General features: G+C 37.4%; 1 protein-coding gene across 1 annotated transcript in view; it reads right to left on the reverse strand.

Moving 5' to 3' along the window:
- Positions 1-19,717, reverse strand: part of scaf8 (SR-related CTD-associated factor 8) — a 64,407-nt gene extending 44,690 nt beyond the window's left edge. Inside the window, exons 1-2 of the mRNA XM_082143405.1 lie at positions 19,534-19,717; positions 17,855-17,938 (exon numbers count right to left, since the gene is read on the reverse strand). Of these exons, the coding sequence (XP_081999531.1) occupies positions 17,855-17,938; positions 19,534-19,563 (114 nt within the window). The 5' untranslated portion in view covers positions 19,564-19,717. The remainder of the gene's footprint in view (positions 1-17,854; positions 17,939-19,533) is intronic.
- Between the last annotated feature and the right edge of the window lie 2,850 nt (positions 19,718-22,567).

Below are 22,567 nucleotides of genomic sequence, written 5' to 3' on the forward strand. Positions count from 1 at the left end.
AACCAGCATCATTAACCATTTAAAATCACCTTATCAACAAGCCATAAATAAAATGTGCACTCACAGCCAAGACTGAGGGGCTGTTTACACCTGGCCACTTCATGCGTTTTGTCAGATCGGATAGCTATCCGATCGTGAAAAGACCAGGTGTAAATGCCCTCCGAAACGCATTTGAGACGGATTTGAATCCGATCGCTCAAACCACTTCAGGAGGAGGTCTGGGCCGCATTCCAGACGAAAATGGACGAGTGTAAATGCATCTGGTTGTTGAAACCACATATGTAAATTGTACTCCTCCCAAAAATGCTAAAAAAAATAAACGTGTGAGAGCATGTTATAGGCTATATGTAATGTTATAGCCAGATATGACGACGCTACTGGAACACGCATCACCGCAGATGAAAAGCTGAGCATCTATTCATTAAGCCAACGTGCAAACTATCGCAAATCAAAGTGAAAGTAAGTCGCAGACGCTTAACACACAGTCATCTTCATTAAAAGTAAAAAAACGAAATGATCTTACCAGGGCTGTTACTGCTCTCTCTTATTGCGGTCTTTGATTTTGAAATTTTAGCTGATGATCAATAAAATGCAGCTCATATCTGTTGCTTTCGGTGACGTGCACTCCATTAAATCCGCATATAGCGCGGGAATTGAAGATCGGATTTAAATCCGTTTCGCAAAAACACATTTATGTGACCAGGTGTAAATGGAATCGTTTTGATAAATCAGAAAGCTATCCGATCTGAGAAAACGCATGAAGTGGCCAGGTGTAAACAGCCCCTGAGATAACAGCACTAAATAATTATCCAAACGGCTACTTTCCATACAAAGTATCTTAGCATAATTAACTAGTTTAGTTATCAGTAAACATATGTTCCTCAACTATGAGAATTAGTGAAGAGGACATATTTCTGATTTCTGTAGGGTTTTTAAAAAAAGAAGAAGAAAAAGTGTGTTAATCTGCAGTCTGTGTGTTCTCCAATCCTCATCATTGTAGTGCTATACTGACTATGACTAGAAAAAGATATCGGCCTTAATGATCACAGAATGAATAAAAGCATAACATACCACACTGCCCTCATCTTGTGAAAGGACATTTTTCAAATTATTAGTAAAGAGATACCCCTTTATCCCAAGTTGTGCATACTGCACATTTATCCTCTAAATTTTAGAATCACCAAATATGAAGGATTGTTGCTAAATCTTTGTTTGCTGGAAACTAAACTTATTCGCCTGTTCTTGGGAAAAAGAAGAAAGTCCTCTAGCTTCACAATGGATACATAAAAATATATAACTGAACTAAAAATAAAATAATGAAAGAAAACATCTATTTGGTAAACAAATTAAACCAACTAATATGATTCATGTTCCTTTGGGTTCTATACTTTTTTTTTTTATTATTACTAATGCAATTAAAAAACAGGTATTGGTAATCTGCACCAACGATTACAATAATGAAAGCATCGTCTCGTATAGGGCTGTGCAAAATACAGATACAGCTAACTATCGCGATATTTTTTTCATGATAGTGTAACGATATTCCAACCTCTAGCATCAATACTTTTTTTTTTAAATCATGCTTTAAACTAGTGCTGCACGATTAATCGTATCGCAATCGCGATGTCAAGCCTACGCGATTATATGACGCAAAATGCTGCGATTTTATATTAAATAAACAAATTAGCGCCGTTAACGCACTTATTAATGCAAATGCTTTTAAACCATTCATGCGCGATAAGACATAAAAGAACGAGCTGCCTGTGAACAGGGCCGTCCATAAGGGGGGATAAAGGGGAACGTTTTCTGGGGCCCAGCCGCTAGGGGGGGCCCATGCAGTCCAGCTATAATTATGTTCATCCTAAATATAAGCAAAGGTTACCATATTTTATTTTGAACCAAAATAGCAACATTAATTGTTGAAAGTGAGAAAAAAAATGCATTTTATGTAATGTTGCTCGAGTAAAATATAGCCTGTGTCATAATGAAACACCCCTTTCCTGAAAATGGTCTGAGCAGGCTGGCGAGCGGGCGCGGGCGCCGTGAGCGCTGAGCGAGCAGCAGGAACGAGTAGTGAGTTGTCGTCGAAAAAGATGGATAAAGCAAAAAATCTGTCGGGGGCTAAAAATAGAAAAAGAAAGAGAGGAAAGGAGATGGAATGTCAATTGATGCGACAGCAGCTAAATAAGTGGATGGTGAAAGGCAACAGGTAGGATTTAAAGTGTGACGTCCAGGCATGTAGGCTACTGGCCATCGGGACTACCGGGAGATTCCCAGTGGGCCGACGTGCTTTTTGGGCCGATGCATCTCATACTTTTTTTCTTTTTTTTGTCTTAACGGCCCATAAAACTGTACATTTGTTTAGTTTTGTTTTGCTTAATCGGCGGCGCTGGGTTACTGCCGGTGTAATGCATTGGTCAAAAAAAGTCAGCGTTAGTTTTTTTTCTGACACACCGGCCCATGAAACACGTAGATCAGCGGCCCATTGGTTCTTTTCTTGATGGTCACTGGGCTGGCCCAATCACATCTTTAATGTGAAGTATATAAATATACTCTTTCAAGTATAGAAATTAGTACAAAACGAATTATGAAAGTTTCCTTTATTTTTCAGTGCATTTGTTTTACAATATATGGCTATTATAAATTCTAAATTGTTGCTGCATACCCACCCCTGAGTCTCTCTCAGTTAAATGTATGTGTTAATGTAGGAGAGAGAGAGAGAGAGAGAGAGAGAGAGAGAGAGAGAGAGAGAGAGAGAGAGAGAGAGAGAGAGAGAGAGAGAGCACACGCATGATATGAGTAGCCTATAGCAGATTTGGGGAGGGCCCATTCACTGGACCTTTTCAGGGGCCCAGTCATTTCTGTGGGCGGGCCTGCCTGTGAATGTCCTCCTGACACACACACACACACACACACACACACACACAGATAGACGCGCGCCAGTATCAAGTTCTCTTTCGCGGTAGAACGAACAACACACGCATGCCAAAATGAACGCTCAGCCGGTGAATGTCCTGACTGTGACAGACAGAAAGACTCGCGCTAATATCGTGCGTGCGCACAATACAGCATGACAGAATACAGTTCTCTTTCGAGCTTGAACGAACAATAACACACACAATTATGGCAAAATGTCTTTTTGTCGAGTGTCTTCATAACATAAGAGTAGTCTTATGATGAACATGAAGAGTTGTGATGACTCGTGAAAGAATGAGGCACGTGTGAGATCTGCGTCTCTGACAGCGGCTGGTCTTAAAGGGACAGTACACAGTAGCCACTAATTATATCCGTCGCTAAAGTTATTCTTTTTTTTTTATTCTTTTTTTTATATATATTTTATTTTTCTTTACCCCTGACATGTATGGTTATATGTACTCTTGTATGTAAATTATGTTTTGTTCTTGTTAAAATGCAATAATAAAAAAAAAATCTGTCCTAAAGTTAATCAAAGAACAAAGGGAACAGAGAAAAACACTCACTGCTCTTGACTAAAGAACTTTTTTCTTTAGGCTGATTATCACTAATCTGTGGGCCTGTCCACACGGAGACGCGTTTTTTTGTATACATTTTTTATCGTATTGGCGTTTCGTCCACACGGATCCGGCGTTTTCGGAGACTGAAACCGCTATTTTTTTAAACCGGGTCCCAAGGTAGATAAATCTGAAAACGCCGCCCTTGCGTTTTCGTGTGTACGGCCAATCCGTACATTTTGTGAAACGATGATGTCATCACACCAACTAGTCAGACACCGTTAAGTCACAGCAACTACATTTATGGTTTTTCATATTGTTCAACAAAGTTCTTGTTTAAAAAAGAAAAGAAAAAAATAAGCTACTGTGCCTAATATTATTGTTATACAGCCATAGTATACAGCGCGCAAGGTTTATGCGCATGCTTTAAGTCTTCTTCTCCATTTTTAGTGTATGTCTGTGGCAGAATTACAGCGCCACATACTGGTCTGGCGTGTATACTACATCGTTTTGAGTCGGTTTCAGTGGTTTCGTGTGTACGCAGATATTTCTTGAGACGACGCCGTGTTTACGGATTTTTTTTTTTGAACGGGGAAAAAAAATATCGGATAGGGAAAGCTCTGGCTTCGTGTGGATGTGGCCTGTGTGTGCTTTTATTTTCCTTGAGAACCAAGCAAGTTGACTGATGAAACCATTAGTTTATTATATCGCATATCGCAATCGTAATCGCAATATTGACCTCAATAATTGTAATATGACATTTTCCCCAAATCGTGCAGCCCTACTTTAAACTGGTTTAAAATGACGTCAACATTTCAACAAATCCCTTCTGTGTGTCAAACGGCCTCCTCAGATCCTCTAGATCAGCGGTTCCCAAACTTTTTTTCCTGCGTACCCCCTTCTATGTCCCAACCGGGTTGGCGCACCCCCAATCCCCACTTCAAAAAAATAATGCAACAAAGCTTTGTTTTATCGCCATATAAAGACTCATGTTTAATCATGCGTAAATAACCAGAACACGCATGACAATAACAACATCAACAAAGTTTCAATATAATGCAACAAAGCGTGCACAAGCTTCCACTTTTAAGAGGACGAGTGACAGACACAGGCTCAGTAACAGAAAGCACGGTTATTTTCAGCCGCGTAATTTAGTTTTATTTAAAAACGAAATATTTTGAAACATTACACATGTGACATGTTTTAAGGTCACTTTTGATCACTTTAATGCATCCTTACTGAAAAAAAATTCGGACTAACCAACACATTTTTGAACGGCAGTGTACATTTAGTTGGTCATTATTGCAATATAAACACTATCAGAGTGATCAACAAGGTATATCTTAATTTACCAGTCGAAGACGGAGCATCTTTCTGATCTTATGTTTACTCCGTGCACTGTCAAGGGCTTCATCATATCTGTCGTGGTACCGGTCTTTGCAGCAATTATTTTACCGCAAATACTGCATCGCGCGCTGTTGGCATCGAGCCTGGAGAAATGTAGTCACACTTTTGATCGACTTTTCCACTTCTTTAGGGTATTGTGTGTGTGTGCTCGGGTCACATTGAGTATGTGTATGTGCGCGACTCGAGTTTGTGTGTGTGCTCGCGTTTCATATTTGTATGTGCGTGGAGAGTTTGTGTGTGCGCGCGCGCGTCTCATATGAGTGCGTGAGCGACTTTAGGTGTGTCGTTGTGCATGTCATATGTATTTGTTTTATCAAAAACTAATAAATTATAGCTTTTTTTATTTAAAATAAAAGGAAAAGGAATTTACAAAGGAAATGTTTACTGTTAATTTTATTTTATTTTTTTGTGTGGAAAAATCCCACTTAAAAAAACAGACCGCCATTACATTTTTCCTCTGCACGCACCACACTTTGGGAATCCCTGCTCTAGATCGCTGACTCGCGGTCTACAAAGCTAAAAGTTGCCCGTCATTTACATTCATGCGGCCAATGTCTCAGAAGTAAGCGGGAGCGAGCATGGCGGAAAATATAAAAGCGCCTCCAGCTTGCAGAGCCGACATGTGGGTGCACTTTGGTTTAAAAATAAGTCAGGGAGTAGTAAATTATAATTAGATAAAACAATTGCTGTTTGTAAGCTTTGCCAGGCTACACTAAAATATTCAAGAAACAACCAACTTGCCTTATCACTTAAGTGCTCTCGTGAACTTACTCAGAGGCCCACACTAAAGAAAATGAATGTCTTTATTAACTTTTCTGGGCCGGCAGATGCAATTACCTAGCAGCCTATGAAGGAGTGAGCCAGCTCTCAGATTTCATCAAAAATATCTTAATTTGTGTTCCGAAGATGAACGAAAGTCTTACAGGGTTGGAACAACATGAGGGTGAGTGGTTACTGACAGAATTTTACATTAGCTCTAGAAGAAAATAGTATCATAGTCCATATTAAAGGGGTCATGACATGTTTTTTTCTTTTCTTTTATTATGTTCCCTTAGGTGCAATTATAGTATTATTATAGTTTTTTGGACAAAAAACGTTTAAAATTGAGTGATTTATGACCTTTTCCCACCCTGTTTCTCATCCTCTGATTCAAACAGTCTGTTTTGGGGGTGTTTCCCCTTTAAGAGTTCAGTGTTAACGCCCACTGTTATGATTGGCTAACGTCAGTGCCTATGCATCAATTGTTAACGCCCCCTTGTCAAAATGTGCGGATTTTGAGGAGCTGTGTTTACCGTTACCATAGTAACGGGTGATGCGCGAGGCAATGGCGATTGCAATGATGTTTGAGTCCGAATCAGAGGAAATGATCCATCAACACAACTAAGAATGCATCAGCCCGTCCACATAGAAAGTGAAACTATTTTGTCAGTTTGACAGCCTACATCTTTTAATAGCCTACGGGGCATGAACATGACGGTCATGAAAACAATAAGTAGACTAAACTAAGTAAAAACACGGTGATTATTCATAATGAATTAAACTGCAATTTACGTTTTTAAAAAGTTTTAAGTTTTAAATAGCCTACATTACTTACAGTTTGTGTCGTCGTTGTTGAGCCCAGAATAGTCCACACGGCCTTATCTTATACAAAAGTTTTCTGCCAAAGCCAGCATCATACTGCGATTGTTCTCAACTGTCACTCATCCTTGAAATGTGGAGAACACACGCTTAAATTAACACTGCCGTGACTGGGACGTCCGCAAAAAATAAACTGCATCCATCTTCCCCTGACGTCTGGATCTTTCAGCAGCGTATATTATTCAAACAAGTTGTTTGTCCACAGCCAGGAACAGCACATCTGTGACATCGCAATCTTATTGTAAACAGACCCACTCGCTGCACGTCGACTGAACACCTGTGAAGCGCGTGACAGATGCGATGATGAAATGAGGCATAGTTATCTTGCGCTTGAAGCGTAGTTGTCTACGCTGGAGGCGGTCATATGCAAACGACTGGTACGTCACTTCGTACCGTGACGTCACTTCATACCATGGATCCAGAACGAGCTGTATTTAGAGCTTGATTAAATAAATGATTCGTTTATAATGGGGAGGATGTCTTAAGCTATGAAACTTGCAGGACGTTTTAATGCTACAAAGACCTCTTATATACCAAAAGATCAAGGCAAATTTGGTTTCTCATGTCATGACCCCTTTAAGTAAGTTCAGTACTTGATTCATTTAGGTTGTAAAAATCATTAGTACATAATTTAGTTAATTTATCTATATAGCAGCTCTGAAGAAAACAGTGTTGTCATCGTCCAGTTCAGTCCTAACTGTGCGTTCACACCGGACGCGAATAACCCGGCAAATTCGCGCCTGCCGCGTCTAGTTATACGCTTGACCACTTTGTGTCCATTTGTAAAAACAAAAGTTTGAAGCAAAATTTACGCGCGTCAGAGGCGAAAGTTTCGAAACCCGTTGGCAGCCATCTTTTTACAAGATGTCTGATGTTGATCGATCATTTATCGAGAGAGTCACCGTTCTGTATTTGCTCTGGAGAGCAGAACAGCGGCGTAGGGATCATCGTCTCCGTATTTGGGTCCACCAGAGGACCCAACCCAACTTCGGAGGCGAACCCAGTTTGGCGAGTTTCACCATTTGCTCCAGGAGCTGCGTCTGGATGACGGCCGCTATCAGCGGTGCTTCTGCCTGTCCCGCGCCCAGTTTGATGACCAGGCAGATCAATAATATAGTTGAGTATTAAGTTCATACAAACGCACACTTTTAAAAGGTATAAAAACACCTCATATAATAATAAAATTAATAAAACTAAGGACAACTACTTTATACTTACAAAATGTTGATTTAAATGTTTAACATGATTCCAGATACGTTATGATCAGATATCTTATGACAGTAAAAAAGGTTGTTGTTTTTTTCCTTCTTTCACTTTAATAGTAAGAGGTAGTGTTTTCCTTTGGAAGTAAGTTGTCTCTTTTGACACCAGTGTGTATTACTGTAACCCGCTTTAAACCCTAATAAGTAGTAAATATTGTAAACGGATAATGTAAATGGTGTTTGGTTTCGGTTACTGAATATGTCCTAATTTTTGTGCCTGCTGACCACAGCGTAACACTTATTTATATAGCAACAAATAAATCAAAATAAATAAATGGCATATTGCGCTATTGAGCCACTCAAAATCACTGCAAGGGAAATTCCTTCACCACGACAGCCCTAGTACCAACAAAACCTGATTGGATTGTTTTTATGTACACAGATAATTTTGTATAATCCAAATAAGTTTTAGAAATCTTCATTGGGAAGGGTTTAAAGGTGCAATATGTAATATTGACAGCTACTGGTTGAAATGAGTACTGCAGTCCAAATTCAAAATATTGGAAAGCGTTGTTTCGCACACCCCAAATAATGTGCACAATACATAGTAGTATTTACGAGAAGCAGAGGTCCAGGGACATAAATACATTTCCTGGAAAACCCACACTACTGGATATTTTGACTACGTCATCGCTTTCCAAGAAGGAGAAAATGGCAGCCTGAGCAGCTTAAACATGCTGTCTTTCAGAGACAGATGTACACCAGAATACATAACACACGAGAGTACACATTTGATCTTCACTCACTGACATTAAATCAGAATGATCAGGGAACTGAGTGAAATATTTCACACTGCATGCTTAAAAGAATAAAAGCCAATCCATTTAAAAAGTCAAGTGCTGGTTTCTGACAGAAACAGGAAGTTGTGCGTTATATTTTGACTGACATTTTTCTTGCACAAACTAATACATTCTGATTTTGACATTAACGATTTGAATATTTTCAATTATTTTCTGTGCTTAACTGAACTTTTTTCATAATTTTGGCAATAGATAAACTGTTAAACAGGTGATCCTGAGATGAGACCCTGTAGTCATCCAATTTGACTCTCCTAAGCTGATGTAAGAAATTGTGATATTGAGAAAATTGTGATCAAACTACATTTCATAAAAATCAACTGTCAGTTGTTTAAAAGACTAAGGCAGAAATAAAGTTTGATAGCCTAAATGTTTAATTTTCCAACAAAAGATGATCATATTTTTACATGATTTGTTAAATTTAATTACACCTTAGCAGATTTTGCCTTTTCTGAGAAACAAGCATGTGAACTTAAATATCACATATTCTCTTAAATGTCTGCAAACATATTATATCGTCTGCGCGATATTCGCTGACGTTTAACGCCTCGTGACTAAACAAAGGGCGCCAATGTGAGTGTGCACACCGATGCGAAAAACGCCACGCGTAAAAGCATAATTATTTTTTAAACGCCTCGGGTTCGTTTTTTTGGTTTGATGCGCCGCGTCAAAAACTATCCGACCAATGAGATTGCCGCTTTTGCTCACGTGTCTGGAGCTTCTGAAGTTACAGTAAAACACAACTTGGGGGCGCTCAAACACAAAACGGTCTTGCCGAGCACACATCCGTAACAGCGAAGAAGATATACGCCAAGTAGCGTCTACACTGCCCATAGACAGACACTGCCGGGAATAAATGACGAGGAAGATGCAAGGCAAGATGAATGTAGAGCTGCTGGTCTCGTTGGTGTCGGAATAAAGAACTATATGACAAACGCGACAGCGAATACAAAAATCTTGTTAAAAGAGAACTGTTATGGAGTGGTATTGCAGAGTATAGACTGTTATGGAGTGGTATTGCAGAGTATAGACTGTTTATGGAGTGGTATTGTATTTCTGTTTTACATTAAGCGCCATCTAATGTCAGGGAATGAATTTGCATGTTCACTCGGCTCATCGTCAGCGAAAAACGCTTGGGTGTGAACACAAAAAACGCGTTGAAAAACGCTGGCGAATAACGCGCGCCGATATTCGTCCCGGTGTGTACGGGCCTTTATGTTCTTCCAAACCTGTACGAATTTTTTTCTTCTGTTGAACATAAAAGATATTTTGAAGAATGTTGATGGTAGCCATTGATTTCCACAGTAGAAAAAAAAAAAAAAAACTATGGAAGTCAATGGCTACCGTAAACTGTTTGGTTACCCACATTTTTTACTGAATCTTCTTTTATGTTCAACAGAAGAAAGAAATTCATGCAGGTTTGGAACAACATTATACTCTTATATAATTATACCCTTATAAAATAATAATTAGGACTTTTCTTAAACCATTTCAGATAGGGATGTCCCGATCCGATCCACGGCATCGTGCCGATACTGGCCCAGAACGCTAGATCGGATATCGGAGGAGGGAAAAAATATGATCCGATACCTATTAGTATGGTACATGTATTCGTATTGAACGTACGTTCGGTACGTGCATCACGGTTCGGTGCATGGATTTACACGGAGAATACACAGTATAAAAATAAATAAAACTTGCGTGCACATTAATTAATGTAATGCGGAACTACTGCTAGATACACGCATACACATATGCGGGTTCTTTAGGGACACCTAATCTGTAGCCCCGCCTTAGCTCTGAACGCGCGTCTATTTCGCTTCAAACGATGGCTTTACAGGGTTCGTACACATTTTTACCATTAAATTTCCATGACTTTTCCAAGACTTTTCCATGACTTAAAGGTAAATATTCATGACATAGTTTTCCATAAAACATTGGGTATACATGTTAATTAACTCCTTGTGGGCGGGTAACGTTAGTAGCGGATGAAAAATCTAAATGTGCTTGAAGAGCTCTTTTCCAAAATGCGATAAACGCCATAAAAAAAAAAAAAAAAAAACGAGATTGTTAACAGATCATTAGAAGTCCTCAAAATTTGTCAAACTAATCTTATATTCTCTCTCTCTCTCAATTTTAATTGTTTATTAATAAACAAGTATTTTCTGTGTCGACTGCAAAGACGAAGTTGACTGACTCGCGATCTTCTTAGTAGTGAACACGCCGGAGAGAAATGCACATTTCATACGGATTAGGCTACATCGTTTTATTTTGTTTTGAATTGTTCTGTTTAAAAGTAGATATTTCTGTAGATAATAGATATAGGCCTATTTCAGTTTTGTTTAGGTCTGTGAGGCGAGTAGGCTACCTTTTACGCTGAGTTTCGGTTCATGGATGATCCAGTTCACTCCGGCGCCTCTGTGTCGTGATTATCTATTTTCTGCTATTTACTTTTTATTTAGGCTATTAAGCAATTGGTTAATGAAACATTTTAAAATCAAGATACAATTAATACAAAACGAAATTCGTTTAGGAAGGCTTTGTGCTTTCTGTTTGAGGTCTCTGTGTAAGTTTTAAAGTCTTTTAGTGCCGCTCTCAGAGGACTCATTACCGTAATGGAGAACGGTCACGTAACATTGTTTTTTCCTCATAAATGTGAACACGGAAAATAAAAGACCAAATAAATTTTTTTAAAGAAAAAAATCATATATATTTTAAATGTTTAACAAAGAGGCAAAAAGTCAAACAAAAATCAGAAAATTTGTCGATATTTTTTTCTTTTTCGCACAGCATTTGGTGTAGCCTACAGTTCAAATTTAAATGTTGGCGTTCAACTTTGCGTTTTAAAAATAGCCTACTTACAACAACCCTTCATTTTCTCGTTTTTCATTTGGGGGTTAAAGGAAAAACGAGTGGACACAAAAGAACACGGACCTTTTGGACAGAAAGAATACATGAAAGCCAGGGTTCCTTATTAAATTCATAAAAGAAACAATACAGGGATAGCCTACTCTCAAAGAAATGCCACAATCAAGGGAGAAACATGAAGAAACTTAGCATATAGCCTATGTGCCGTTCGCATAAGGGTCTTTCCCTGACATTAATACTTGGATAAGACATTAATAATAATAATTTGTAGGGCGGTGGGTGAGATATAAACCTACTAACGTCCTCCGTTGCCATGATTTTTGGAATGACTGATCAAAAAAAAAAAAAAAAAGTTTTAGTCGGTTAATGGAAACGCCATCCTTTTGCAATAGTTATTTATCGATATTTAGAAGGAAAAAAAGTTTTGCTCAAATCTGTAATGGAAAGGCACATACGAAGCTATATGAAAATGCAAAGCAGCTTATTTTAATTTGAAGCACTGAGCTGATGACAGCAACACAAGAGCCACACAGGTGCCGTAGAAAAGCGCTGAATGAGTTCCCCTTCATGTCCGTTTCAGCGCTTTTCTGCGGCACTGAGGACAGCGACTAAAACTAGATGGGCCAAAAGAAATGGGTCCCCTTTCATGTCCGTTTCAGCGCTTTTAGTTAATGGAAACGCGTCATTTCGCCTCTGACGCGCGTAAATTTCTAGACACGTCAGGCGCGAATTTGACGCGCTATTCGCGTCCGGTGTGAACGCACAGTAAAACGAAAAAAGTATTGCAATTTGTTTCCCCAATTTTATTAATTAAACAAATTCAAGTACACAGATATTTTGAAAAACAAATTTCCATGACTTTTCCAAAACTTTATGAGTTTATTCATTTTCCAAAACTTTTCCAGGCCTGGAAATTGCCATTTTAAAAATCCATGACTTTTCCAGGTTTTTCATGACCGTACGAACCCTGGCTTTATCATTATACGCGCGCGGCGCGTCCTATTCGCTTTGGATGCGCGAATGGATTCAAACTGTTCAGGCATCGAACTAGACGCGAATTTGACGCTCTATTCGCATTTGGTGTGAACGCAGCAAAATGAACAGGCTGCGATGTCAAGATTGCAATGCTGGAACGTGTGTGTGTGTGTGGGTGTGTGCGTGTGTGTGTGTGTGTGTGTGTCAGAGAGAGAGAGGCACGGGCGCGATCATCGAACAGTGGAAACATAAAAACATACTCCGTCATTTTGTTCATACAGGACATCATTAAAACTGCAAAAAGTGTTTAGCCTACTTATATTTGTGTAAAACACAACATTGCGCTTTTGTCAAACTGTAACCTACAACTGTCACCCGACCAAAATCACACACACACGCTGTTTAAAAGCAAAAATTCTCATCTTTTGGACATTCATCATATTGAATTGGTTTTCATTTCTTGTCCTAAAACAGAGCACTAATCTGTTTATTTTTAAGTTACACATTCTACATTGATTAAAAAAGAAAATCAAATGTGTTTTTAATGGTAGTATTATTTTATACAGAAATAAATTATTTATAATTCAGATGAGAATAACGTTAAAGTTAATTAAAATTTTAAGGAAACAAATATATTGATCTGAAATATAGCAAATTAATTTTTAATTCATTCAGTTACAATTACCAAACATATCTCAAGGTCTTTTGAATAAAGGGTGGCAGTCTTTCATTATCAACTGTTGTTGTGGACTATATACTGGAGAAGTATTTGTTTGAGATGTTTTTATGTGGCTAATTGAGCAAAGTGCTTCCATATATTTTATTATTAGTACTATTAGTTCAAGAATAAAATAAAAATATCGGATTGATATCGGTATCGGCAAGTAGCCAAAGCTACAGCATCGGTATTGTATCGGAAGTGAAAAAGTGGTATCGAGACATCCCTAATTTCAGATTTGTTAAGACTTTATTACCTTAAATTTGATACAACTTATTTTAAGACTTTTAAAGGACTGAGCAGCAGTATAACTGCTCACACCGTGTCCTAACCAGACGCAATGCGATAAGATTCCAGCGACAAGCAATTTATCCGTTCACAACGCGACTAGAGATGCAACAACATCAATCATAAATCACTCCCAATCAGAAGGGCGTGCGAGCAGGCTCTCTTTCTCTGAGCAAGCACTCCGTTGACCCTTACTTGCAACCAAATGGAAAAGTAAAGGTTTGTAAATTTCTACCAATACATTTTCATGACTTTTGAGGCAAATATTCATGACCTTACGTTCCATGAAATGTCTGTGTATACATGTAAAATAATAATAAAAATCCATGTTCAAATTTAAAATCACAGCATATCTTAACTAATTAATGACAAGCTATGAAGTTTAATACAAAATAAACTGTCATACCAGTAAAGCAGTTAGACAATAAAATACTGTCCGCATGCACGAGTATTTGAAATTGAAAGCAGCCTTCTGTCAGTGGGTTTCATATTTTTTATATATAAGCCCACTGCATTCCAAACGACATAAATATCATATCGATACAGATACACGTATCGGCATAAGTATCAATACTGACATAAGTATCGATACCGATACACAAAATACTCAGTATCGGTATTGGCTCCGATACTGCCATCCTTTGCCGGATCGGGTATCGGTCAGACGAGACCGATCCAAATCCGATATTGTGCATATACTATTGTGTGTTATTGTTAAGTCTCACAAAAGGCACAAAAACATTACATAGAACCATCAACTTTTCGTGCACTATATAATAAGTGTTCTAAAGCCATTCCATAGTTTAATGTGACATAGAGATGAATATTGAAGTCGTTAAATTCAAGTAGCCTAAGTGCTTCCCTCCGCTGCAGCTGTCAGACATTCAGCACTCAAACAGCACGTCGCGTTCGGTGACGACAAGTCAACACGATGAAACTCTCTCCAAGATGATTCAATGTTACTATTAGTTTACTTTAGGTCTATGGTTTCGTATAAAATGACTTTATCTTGCTGGAGTTTATTGCTGTTCATGTAACTTTCTCCCGGGTGTCTTTTAGATCACAACACTGGAGTAGAGAGCGCTATAATTGTTCTTCACGCGCACAGTAACTGACATTTTTAAACTGTTAAAAAGAAAAGGCTCAATAAACTATTGCATTGATAAAATCCACCTGAATTACACATCAATATCTCTTCCCTTTTTGCTTTGAACTTATGATTGCGAAGCGCTTGCGACTCCATGTTGCTTCAAACACATCATTCTGCGCACAGCATCCGCATTAGCACTTTGTGCCGTTCTGTATTGGAGCCTTTCATGTTATAACACTTTTGGGCAATGAAAGATTATTAATAGCCTATCTATAATATGTTGCTGCCTCATTAAAACAGCTGCGCTATAAAATTAAAAGATATTTCTTTTAAATGTATAGTATATATTATAAATATATTTACTTGTTTTTCATGAATGTATTTGACAACAAAACAAAGAGCAATGAGTAACATTTTAACAGATTTAGTGCAACACTTATTCACTTTTATTTGTTCTCCATCTCCAGTAAATGTTTTTTTCACAAAATTATTATGTGCTCATGATTTTTCTAGAGTAACTTTTGCTGCTGAATTTAACTCATCTAGTTTATAATAGTATTTTGTCAGATTATGATCATGTAATTTTTTTCATTTGTTGTTTTTCTTTATAATGATGTTTAACACACAAAAGAGTAATTATCAGTTCAACAAACTCAGGTATAGAAATTCTACATTGATAAAAAAAATATATATATATTGGCATTGGATCGGATCGGTTCTGAGAAAATGGTATCGGTGCATCCCTACGCGTAACATCAAGCAAAGCGCAGGTTTCTATGCGCATATCCTGTGCAATGAGAATGTCCTTGTAATTCGCTTCAACCTTTCCGAACTTTATGAAAGATTATTTTACTGAAGGTGTGTGTGAGGAATTGGCAGCAAGCAGAACACGGGTGTTTCTAAAGCACACACAGCGTCATTACGCATCTGTGGTTAAAAACTAAGCTCAGAATCGATCCAGAAATGTTGGAGTGAATCTTTTCTCCCACCCCTATTGTATAGCATGACCAACACAACATTAGATAGACTAAACATGAACTGATCTTTCCTGTATGCCAGGCCTATATGCGTAGCGTGTCAAGTTGACGCTTCCTCTGCAGACTGCTTTACTCTCGCGGGTCACGTGACCAGAGTGTAATCGCAGCCTTTGTGGTTAAATCTCGTTCTATCATATCGGGATATTATAATGCGATGAATCGTTCAGCCCTACTGTATAGCATGGGATTAACAAACATCCATGAGTGGCAACAATGTTAAATAAATAAATAAATAAAAGTGTCCACTGTCCAGTAACACTGACAGTAACTTTACAAGATGGCAGTGAGTGAAAATTTGGTACCCAAGACAACTTTAAAACAGCTTTGGCTCCTATTTACGATTAATCTCATTGGATAACCATCAATCATCAAGATAACGTCCCTATTTGAATTCACCGAACACAGTCAAGTTAATTTTTTTCTGCTATTTAGACCAAAGTACAAACTGCAACTGCCAGACGTTACCCCATCTCAGGGTCAGAAATTCACTTTTCCATTAAGGGGCTTAATTTCTGCCTTTGATTTCCAGGGGCATTTTTTTATGATCACCTGTGTTGTCTTGTCAAATACTTACATTTACATTTAATTACTTAAATCAATCAGAATACTATATAGACGGATACTGTATCTGAAATAGCATAAATGTTTATTTACACAGACTGTTTAATGTTACTCATAAATTATAAAATTAACAGGAACTCTTTACAGGTCATAATTGTCAATTAATGCTCTTGATACTGTAATAATGATTATTAATCTTTATTAATAGAATGAATAAAAATGTTTTCGCGTTTGGGGAAACTGCACGTCATATTCTGGCTACACAGATAAAATCTAAGAACCATTTATGAATTATTTTTATGATTTTTATGCATTAGAAAATGAAGACAATCTTATCAGCATAATAAATATCTGACATTAACTGGAATAAACGGTACACAGAAAGGGAGCAGAGAACGTGACCGATCGTGAAGGGCGACTTTAAGCTCTCACAAACACCCCCGTTAAAATCACGGGAACGCACTACACTGCGTCATGAAGCTCTTTACATCGAATCTGCACTTTATTGTTTATGATGGGAGAATTCGCGAGTTTCAGTCAGAATTCAGTCAGAGAGCGCATGCACTGCCACTGAACAAAACACTGTTTCAGCGATGACTAATCTGAACACCTCTGATTGACCATCACATTCATAAGCTCAACAGAAACATGTGCGACTGGTTATAATGCTCAACACTGCAAAACGAAATCTGATGCAATGCTGGAGTCGGATGGATCGAATGAACGTTGTGTATTATATTTTATTTAACCAATATTATCACAAAGGCTAAACATTCTCTTACATAAATATTTTGAAGCTAATTTCCATGACTTTTCCAAAACTTTCTGGGCTTATTTATTTTTCCAAAACTTTTCCAGGCCTGGAAATTGCTATTGTAAAATTCCATGACTTTCCCAGGTTTTTCATGACCGTACGAACCCTGAGAAAGGAAACCAAACCAGCTAAAAGCGCATCCTGTGTGCCAAGCTCATTTTTGCGCGTGTGAAGGATTATGTTTTACATTGATATTGGAACACAAGTGAAGTACAAAGCCTAGCATACATAATTAATAGTTAGCGTCCAAATGCATCATTTGGAAACATTTGGATTTGTGCTGAATGAGCGAGGTTGTCTCCATGAGCCCAACACCGGTTTGTTTCAGTTTCACTTTAAATGAAAATTTTTTTTGTCTTGATTTCATTCTTGTTCTGTTCTGAATACCGTTAAATTGAATGGATTTGTTGTGGAGTAAAGGGAACTAAAATAGCCTTCAGCTACATTAATAGTGTTATAAACATTTTGCTTTAGGTCACCTGATGGAGTTTTAGGACACCATTAGGTCACTTGATGAAGTTTTTCGGTTCCTTGCCACTGTTGCCTTTGGCTTGCTCAGTTGGGGATATTTTGGGGATATTTAATTTTATTTTATCAATCAATAAATTCCTCTTGAAACAAACTTTGTTGTATTATTTTAATTTAATACTGTGAAGCTGCTTTGATACAATCTGTATTGTGAAAAGCGCTATACAAATAAACTTGACTTGACTTTATTTACCTGTATTTTACATTAAATGTAATAGAAAAATGCAACTTAAACGGGAATTATCTGGGAAGGGGGTTGGGGGGTATTTACACATGATGCTTTTAATGGTCATGAATAAACGTGTTCTTTGGGATAAATCCAAGATGGGAATAGAGTAATCAGTTGGGGGACTCCATAAGAACTTGGCCTTAATGTTATGTTACCTTGTTATTAAACTTACCTTTATAGCTTTAATTGCTGATTTTGTAATCTGGGTCATCTTTGCTTTGGATATAGGTGGTTTGTATTCATTCAGTGAGTACAGCTGAAAAACAAAAACAAAAATATGGTGAATTAGTGACTTAACGTTCTTTCTTTTTGATGCAAGTTATTAATTTAGTCTAATGTGATCTGATGGATGTATATGCATTACATGTATATTAGGGATGCACCAATATGAACATTTTGGCCAATACCGAATCGATAACCAATAATTCTTTATATTTGAAAGGCGATAACCGATATATTGGTCGATAAATCTAAATCCAAATTTGTATATAATTTTTGAGAGCTGGATTACAAGAACAAAAGTCTCACAATTAAAAGCCATGTCCCAAGCACACAATCATAATGATGTTCTCATTATAATTTTATGTAGCTTAGGCTATATGACAGACTTGCATGTTGCACTTAACTGTATTTTCCTTTTTTAAGTTATAGCCTACCAAACATATTTCAAGCAGTTCAAAACCATCATGGCGAACAGTGTGCATCTGAAGTGTAGGTGAAGGAAATAATCCATTATTTATCGGCTTTAATATATCAGCCAAATGTTCTTATCGGGCTGATAAGGATAACATTAAAAATGAACATTTAACGGCCGATACATCACGCACCCCTAACATATATTTGTACTATATTTGCATTCAGTAATTTACTGTTTTTTTTATTCATAAAACAACATCTAACAAGAACAAAAGACATATATCACACATTTCGGTTTGTTGCTATTATGTTGTAACTACAAGGTGTATTACAGGGATACTGCAAATTTATATTTGCAATAAAATCACATTGTCCTTTTACACAAGGCTCCTTTCTTTAGCTTTTTCTCTAAACCATAAAAGCATACAACTCATTGGTTGGTTATAATTCCTTAATTCAAATAAACTAGCCCACAAGAATGAAAATTCACACTGAAACACTAATTACTAATTGATAAAGATATGACCTCACTGAACTTCAGAGAAAAGTGAAGTCTATTACATTGAGACAGGTTTAGATGTTCACTAGCACGGCTGCTAACTGTTAGCAATTCAGTTTTAAAAACAAAGGCAGTATCTCAAAACCCATTGAGACAACCTACAATATATTTGGGCATCACATGACTTTTCCAGGGTTGCAGCATTTTCGTACTGATTTGAAACATGTTTATTATGCCGTAAAAAGCAGTTAAGTTGGAGCGGCCTATGATGCCCTGTTGTCTACATAAGCTCAGCTGCTCACCAACACTTACACGAAGCGGAAACATCAGCGCTCATATTACCAGCACTTCCTAAATAGGATAAAATATAGGCTACTAAAGCAAAAAAGACCATAATTAAGACAATGCATAAAGATTACTTTTAGCTGCCGGACTATTTTTTTGTTTAATATTATTGGTCAACATGTTTTCCACTAAGATGACGGGAAAAAACGCCAAACACTGCATTAATCTGAATTTATTGCATTTAACGTTACTCTTTCAGTTTTCAAAATGCACGCAAAGATTCACACAGACCTATCAGATTTTTAAAGATTAAATGTTGAAATTATGTAAGATATATATATGGCCTGAACCATGAAACCGGCTTGATGACAACAGAGGCCTACACTCGAGTTTATCGTGTCTACATTCATACAAATAAATATCAAACAGACCTCGCCGTTAAACGCCTTGACGGCCTCCATTGTACAGATTTGAAAGTGTTCTTTCAAACAGATAAAAACCGTTATGCCTCTTCGTCCTTATAACCGGCCTGACGCACGCATGTCCTGAAGTTAGCGGTGGTCGAGATGGAGGAGGGCGCTAATATGGCTGACAACGCGAAGACAAACACAGACCGAATCATCCCGGAGTCGGCTCCCCCAGAGAGACTCACGATTCAGTGGGTTGGGGAAATGAACAATGCCCTGTAAATGATCTCAGAGGTGCCCCCACACTCTCTATATGCAATATTCCTGTGAAAAATCAAGTTATATACTTAGGAATTGTAATTTATAAAGACCAAAAACAAGATGTAAACTACATTTTGATCCTCTAATATTAAAACCCGAAGGAAACTCGATTCTTGGATGCAAAGAGATTTAAGAGGAAGAATTTTAGTCACTAGCTGATGGATTGTCGAGACGTATAACGTAACGTATGCAGCTCTCTCCCTGGAGGTTGATAAAGGAACATTAAAAAGGTCGAAAGCATGTTAAGTAATTTTGTTTGGAAACAAATAATCCCACTTTATTAGGCTATAGACCGTAGAATCCAATAAAACAGGGAGGATTTGACTTTTACTGTAGATTTTACTACCTTAAACAACACTTTTCAAATCAATTGGCTTAAAATGTCCTTAATAATCCCTCTTCACTTTTGAATATTAATATATTTTATCCCAAATTATATTTTCTCTTATAAAGTTGGTGGCCTGAATTTTCTCCAACTTTGTAACTATAGTGTTACAAAGATCACTATCAAACTTTCTAATAAGCAGATGCTCTTGGCTTGGCCTCTAATATACAAACACAACCTTTCTTCGCACAGATATTATTTGGAACAAGAGTAAATCACTTTTCTGTTTCAACTGTTTCAAAAACTATAGTTCTAAAGTCTGCCATGCAAGATCTTTTTTTTTAAATAATTTTTGAAAATATTCAGATTTTTTACAGAAATTCCTGCTAATGAATATACCATTCCCTCTGTGTGTATTTACGGTTGCAAGGGACTACATTTCCATGCCATGTACTAGTCTCTTTGAATCTAACTGACACAACGATCAGAAATGTATGCTTTTCTGATAGAGCAAAAAAATAAATTATATATATATATATATATAATTCAGAGCTCTCTTCTAGAGATAATAACCATTCCTTATGTAATACCATAGCGTATTTGAATAATATTGTAGAGAATTTACCTTGGGAGAGAAATGGTCTTTGCCTCAAAAGTATCTTATCAATAAAGTTAAAGAAAGAACATTTAAATTAATTCACAAATTTTACCCGACCAAAACCTTTCTAAGGAAATGTAAGTCATTGAAGTGAATTGCTGTTTTTGTCTCTCTTCTGAGGAAGATGTCATTCACACAGAGAAATTTTGGTCAGATCTGTTAATGTTGTCGTATTTTATGTAATCCAGACTTTTCTTTATGTTTTATAGATGCTTTCTTCGGATTGTTTGACTACTAAAAAGATAATATAGGGAAATATTACATTATTAATTTGTGTTTCCTACTAGCTAAATTTCACATAGCCATAAACAAAAATTTACTGGTTCTATAAACCTTTCTTTTCTCTATTCAAAGACGGGATGGCTAGACGAGGTTTTTTCAAGTCAAGTCAAGTCACATTTATTTATATAGCGCTTTTTTACAAAGCAGTTTCAAAGCAGCTTTACAGAGATAACAGGAAAATAATGCAACAATGTTTGTTACCATAAGAAAATAGTGTCACAGTCCAGCTTAAGTTCAGTGATGTTTCATTTCTGTTGTAAAAAAGTTATTAATTTAGTTAATTTATATATATATAGCCCCTCTGGATAAAACCGTGATGTCATCGTCCAGCTCAGTTCAGTTCTCATATAATGGCGTCAATGCAGGCAGATCAATAATATTGTTGAAAATTAAATTAAATGTTAAACTTAATGTCCCCAACTGAGCAAGCCAAAAGGCAATGGCAACAAAGGTGAAAAAAGGATGAAAAAGGCAACAGTGGCAAGGAACCAAAACTACATCAGCGGCAAAATGGAGAAATAAAACCTTGGGAGAACCCAAGTCGGGGCCAGTTCTCCTCTGGCCAATGAACGAACAGTGTATGATTATGATTCAGGCAGCATTACAGGTCAGAAGTCAGATTGGATTGGAACAATCAGAATATTATCCAGTTCCATCTGGTTGAAGATTGGAGTCATCACGCTGGTATGGACGGGTTTGTTGAGGATCAGTGCCGATGGCTGCCGTGTCGAGGCCTTCATAGGGGAGAGTCTAGTTGAAACAACCTCTGCTGACACTTCAGGGATGCGTTGTGGTCGTGTCTAGGCGCAGGTCCACCATCTGGTCTGGATACGGCCCGGATACGGCTAACTACATCATGTGTTGTGGTCGTGTCTAGGTGCAGGTCCTTCATCTGATCTGGATACGGCCCGGATCCGGCTGATTACAGTAAACCTCAGAATAAGCAGAAAGACTAACATTAGCGTAGATGGATGCCATTCTTCTTATGATGTAAAGAGTACATTAGGTGTTATAGGAAGTGTTCCCAGTTCCGGTTGAAAAGTTTGTTGCAATATCGAGTTCTTCTAAGCTATCTGGGATGCTGAGGAGATGAAACTGATCAGGAATATTATTATAAAGCAATCTTTAGTGGCAGAACTGATAGGTCTAACATATTTGTAACACGGAGTCGGCTTTGCAACCTTGGCTAAATGGGAGTATACACGAAACTAGATAATGATCTGAGATGTCATCGCTCTGCGAAAATTATTGGTTTTGAAAATATTCAGATGTTTTTTACAGAAATTCCATTCCCTCTGTGTGTATTTACGGTTGCAAGGGACTACATTTCCATGCCATTTTACTTACTCTTTGAATCTAACCGACACGGAATGTCGGACATGATCGGAAATATATGCTTTTCTGATTTCTGAAAAAATTATAATTCAGAGCTCTCTTCCAGAGATAATAACCTGTAATACCATAGCGTATTT

The sequence above is a fragment of the Leuciscus leuciscus genome (genome assembly GCF_965113295.1).
Source record: "Leuciscus leuciscus genome assembly, chromosome: 17".
In the NCBI taxonomy this organism is placed as follows: Eukaryota; Metazoa; Chordata; class Actinopteri; order Cypriniformes; family Leuciscidae; genus Leuciscus; species Leuciscus leuciscus.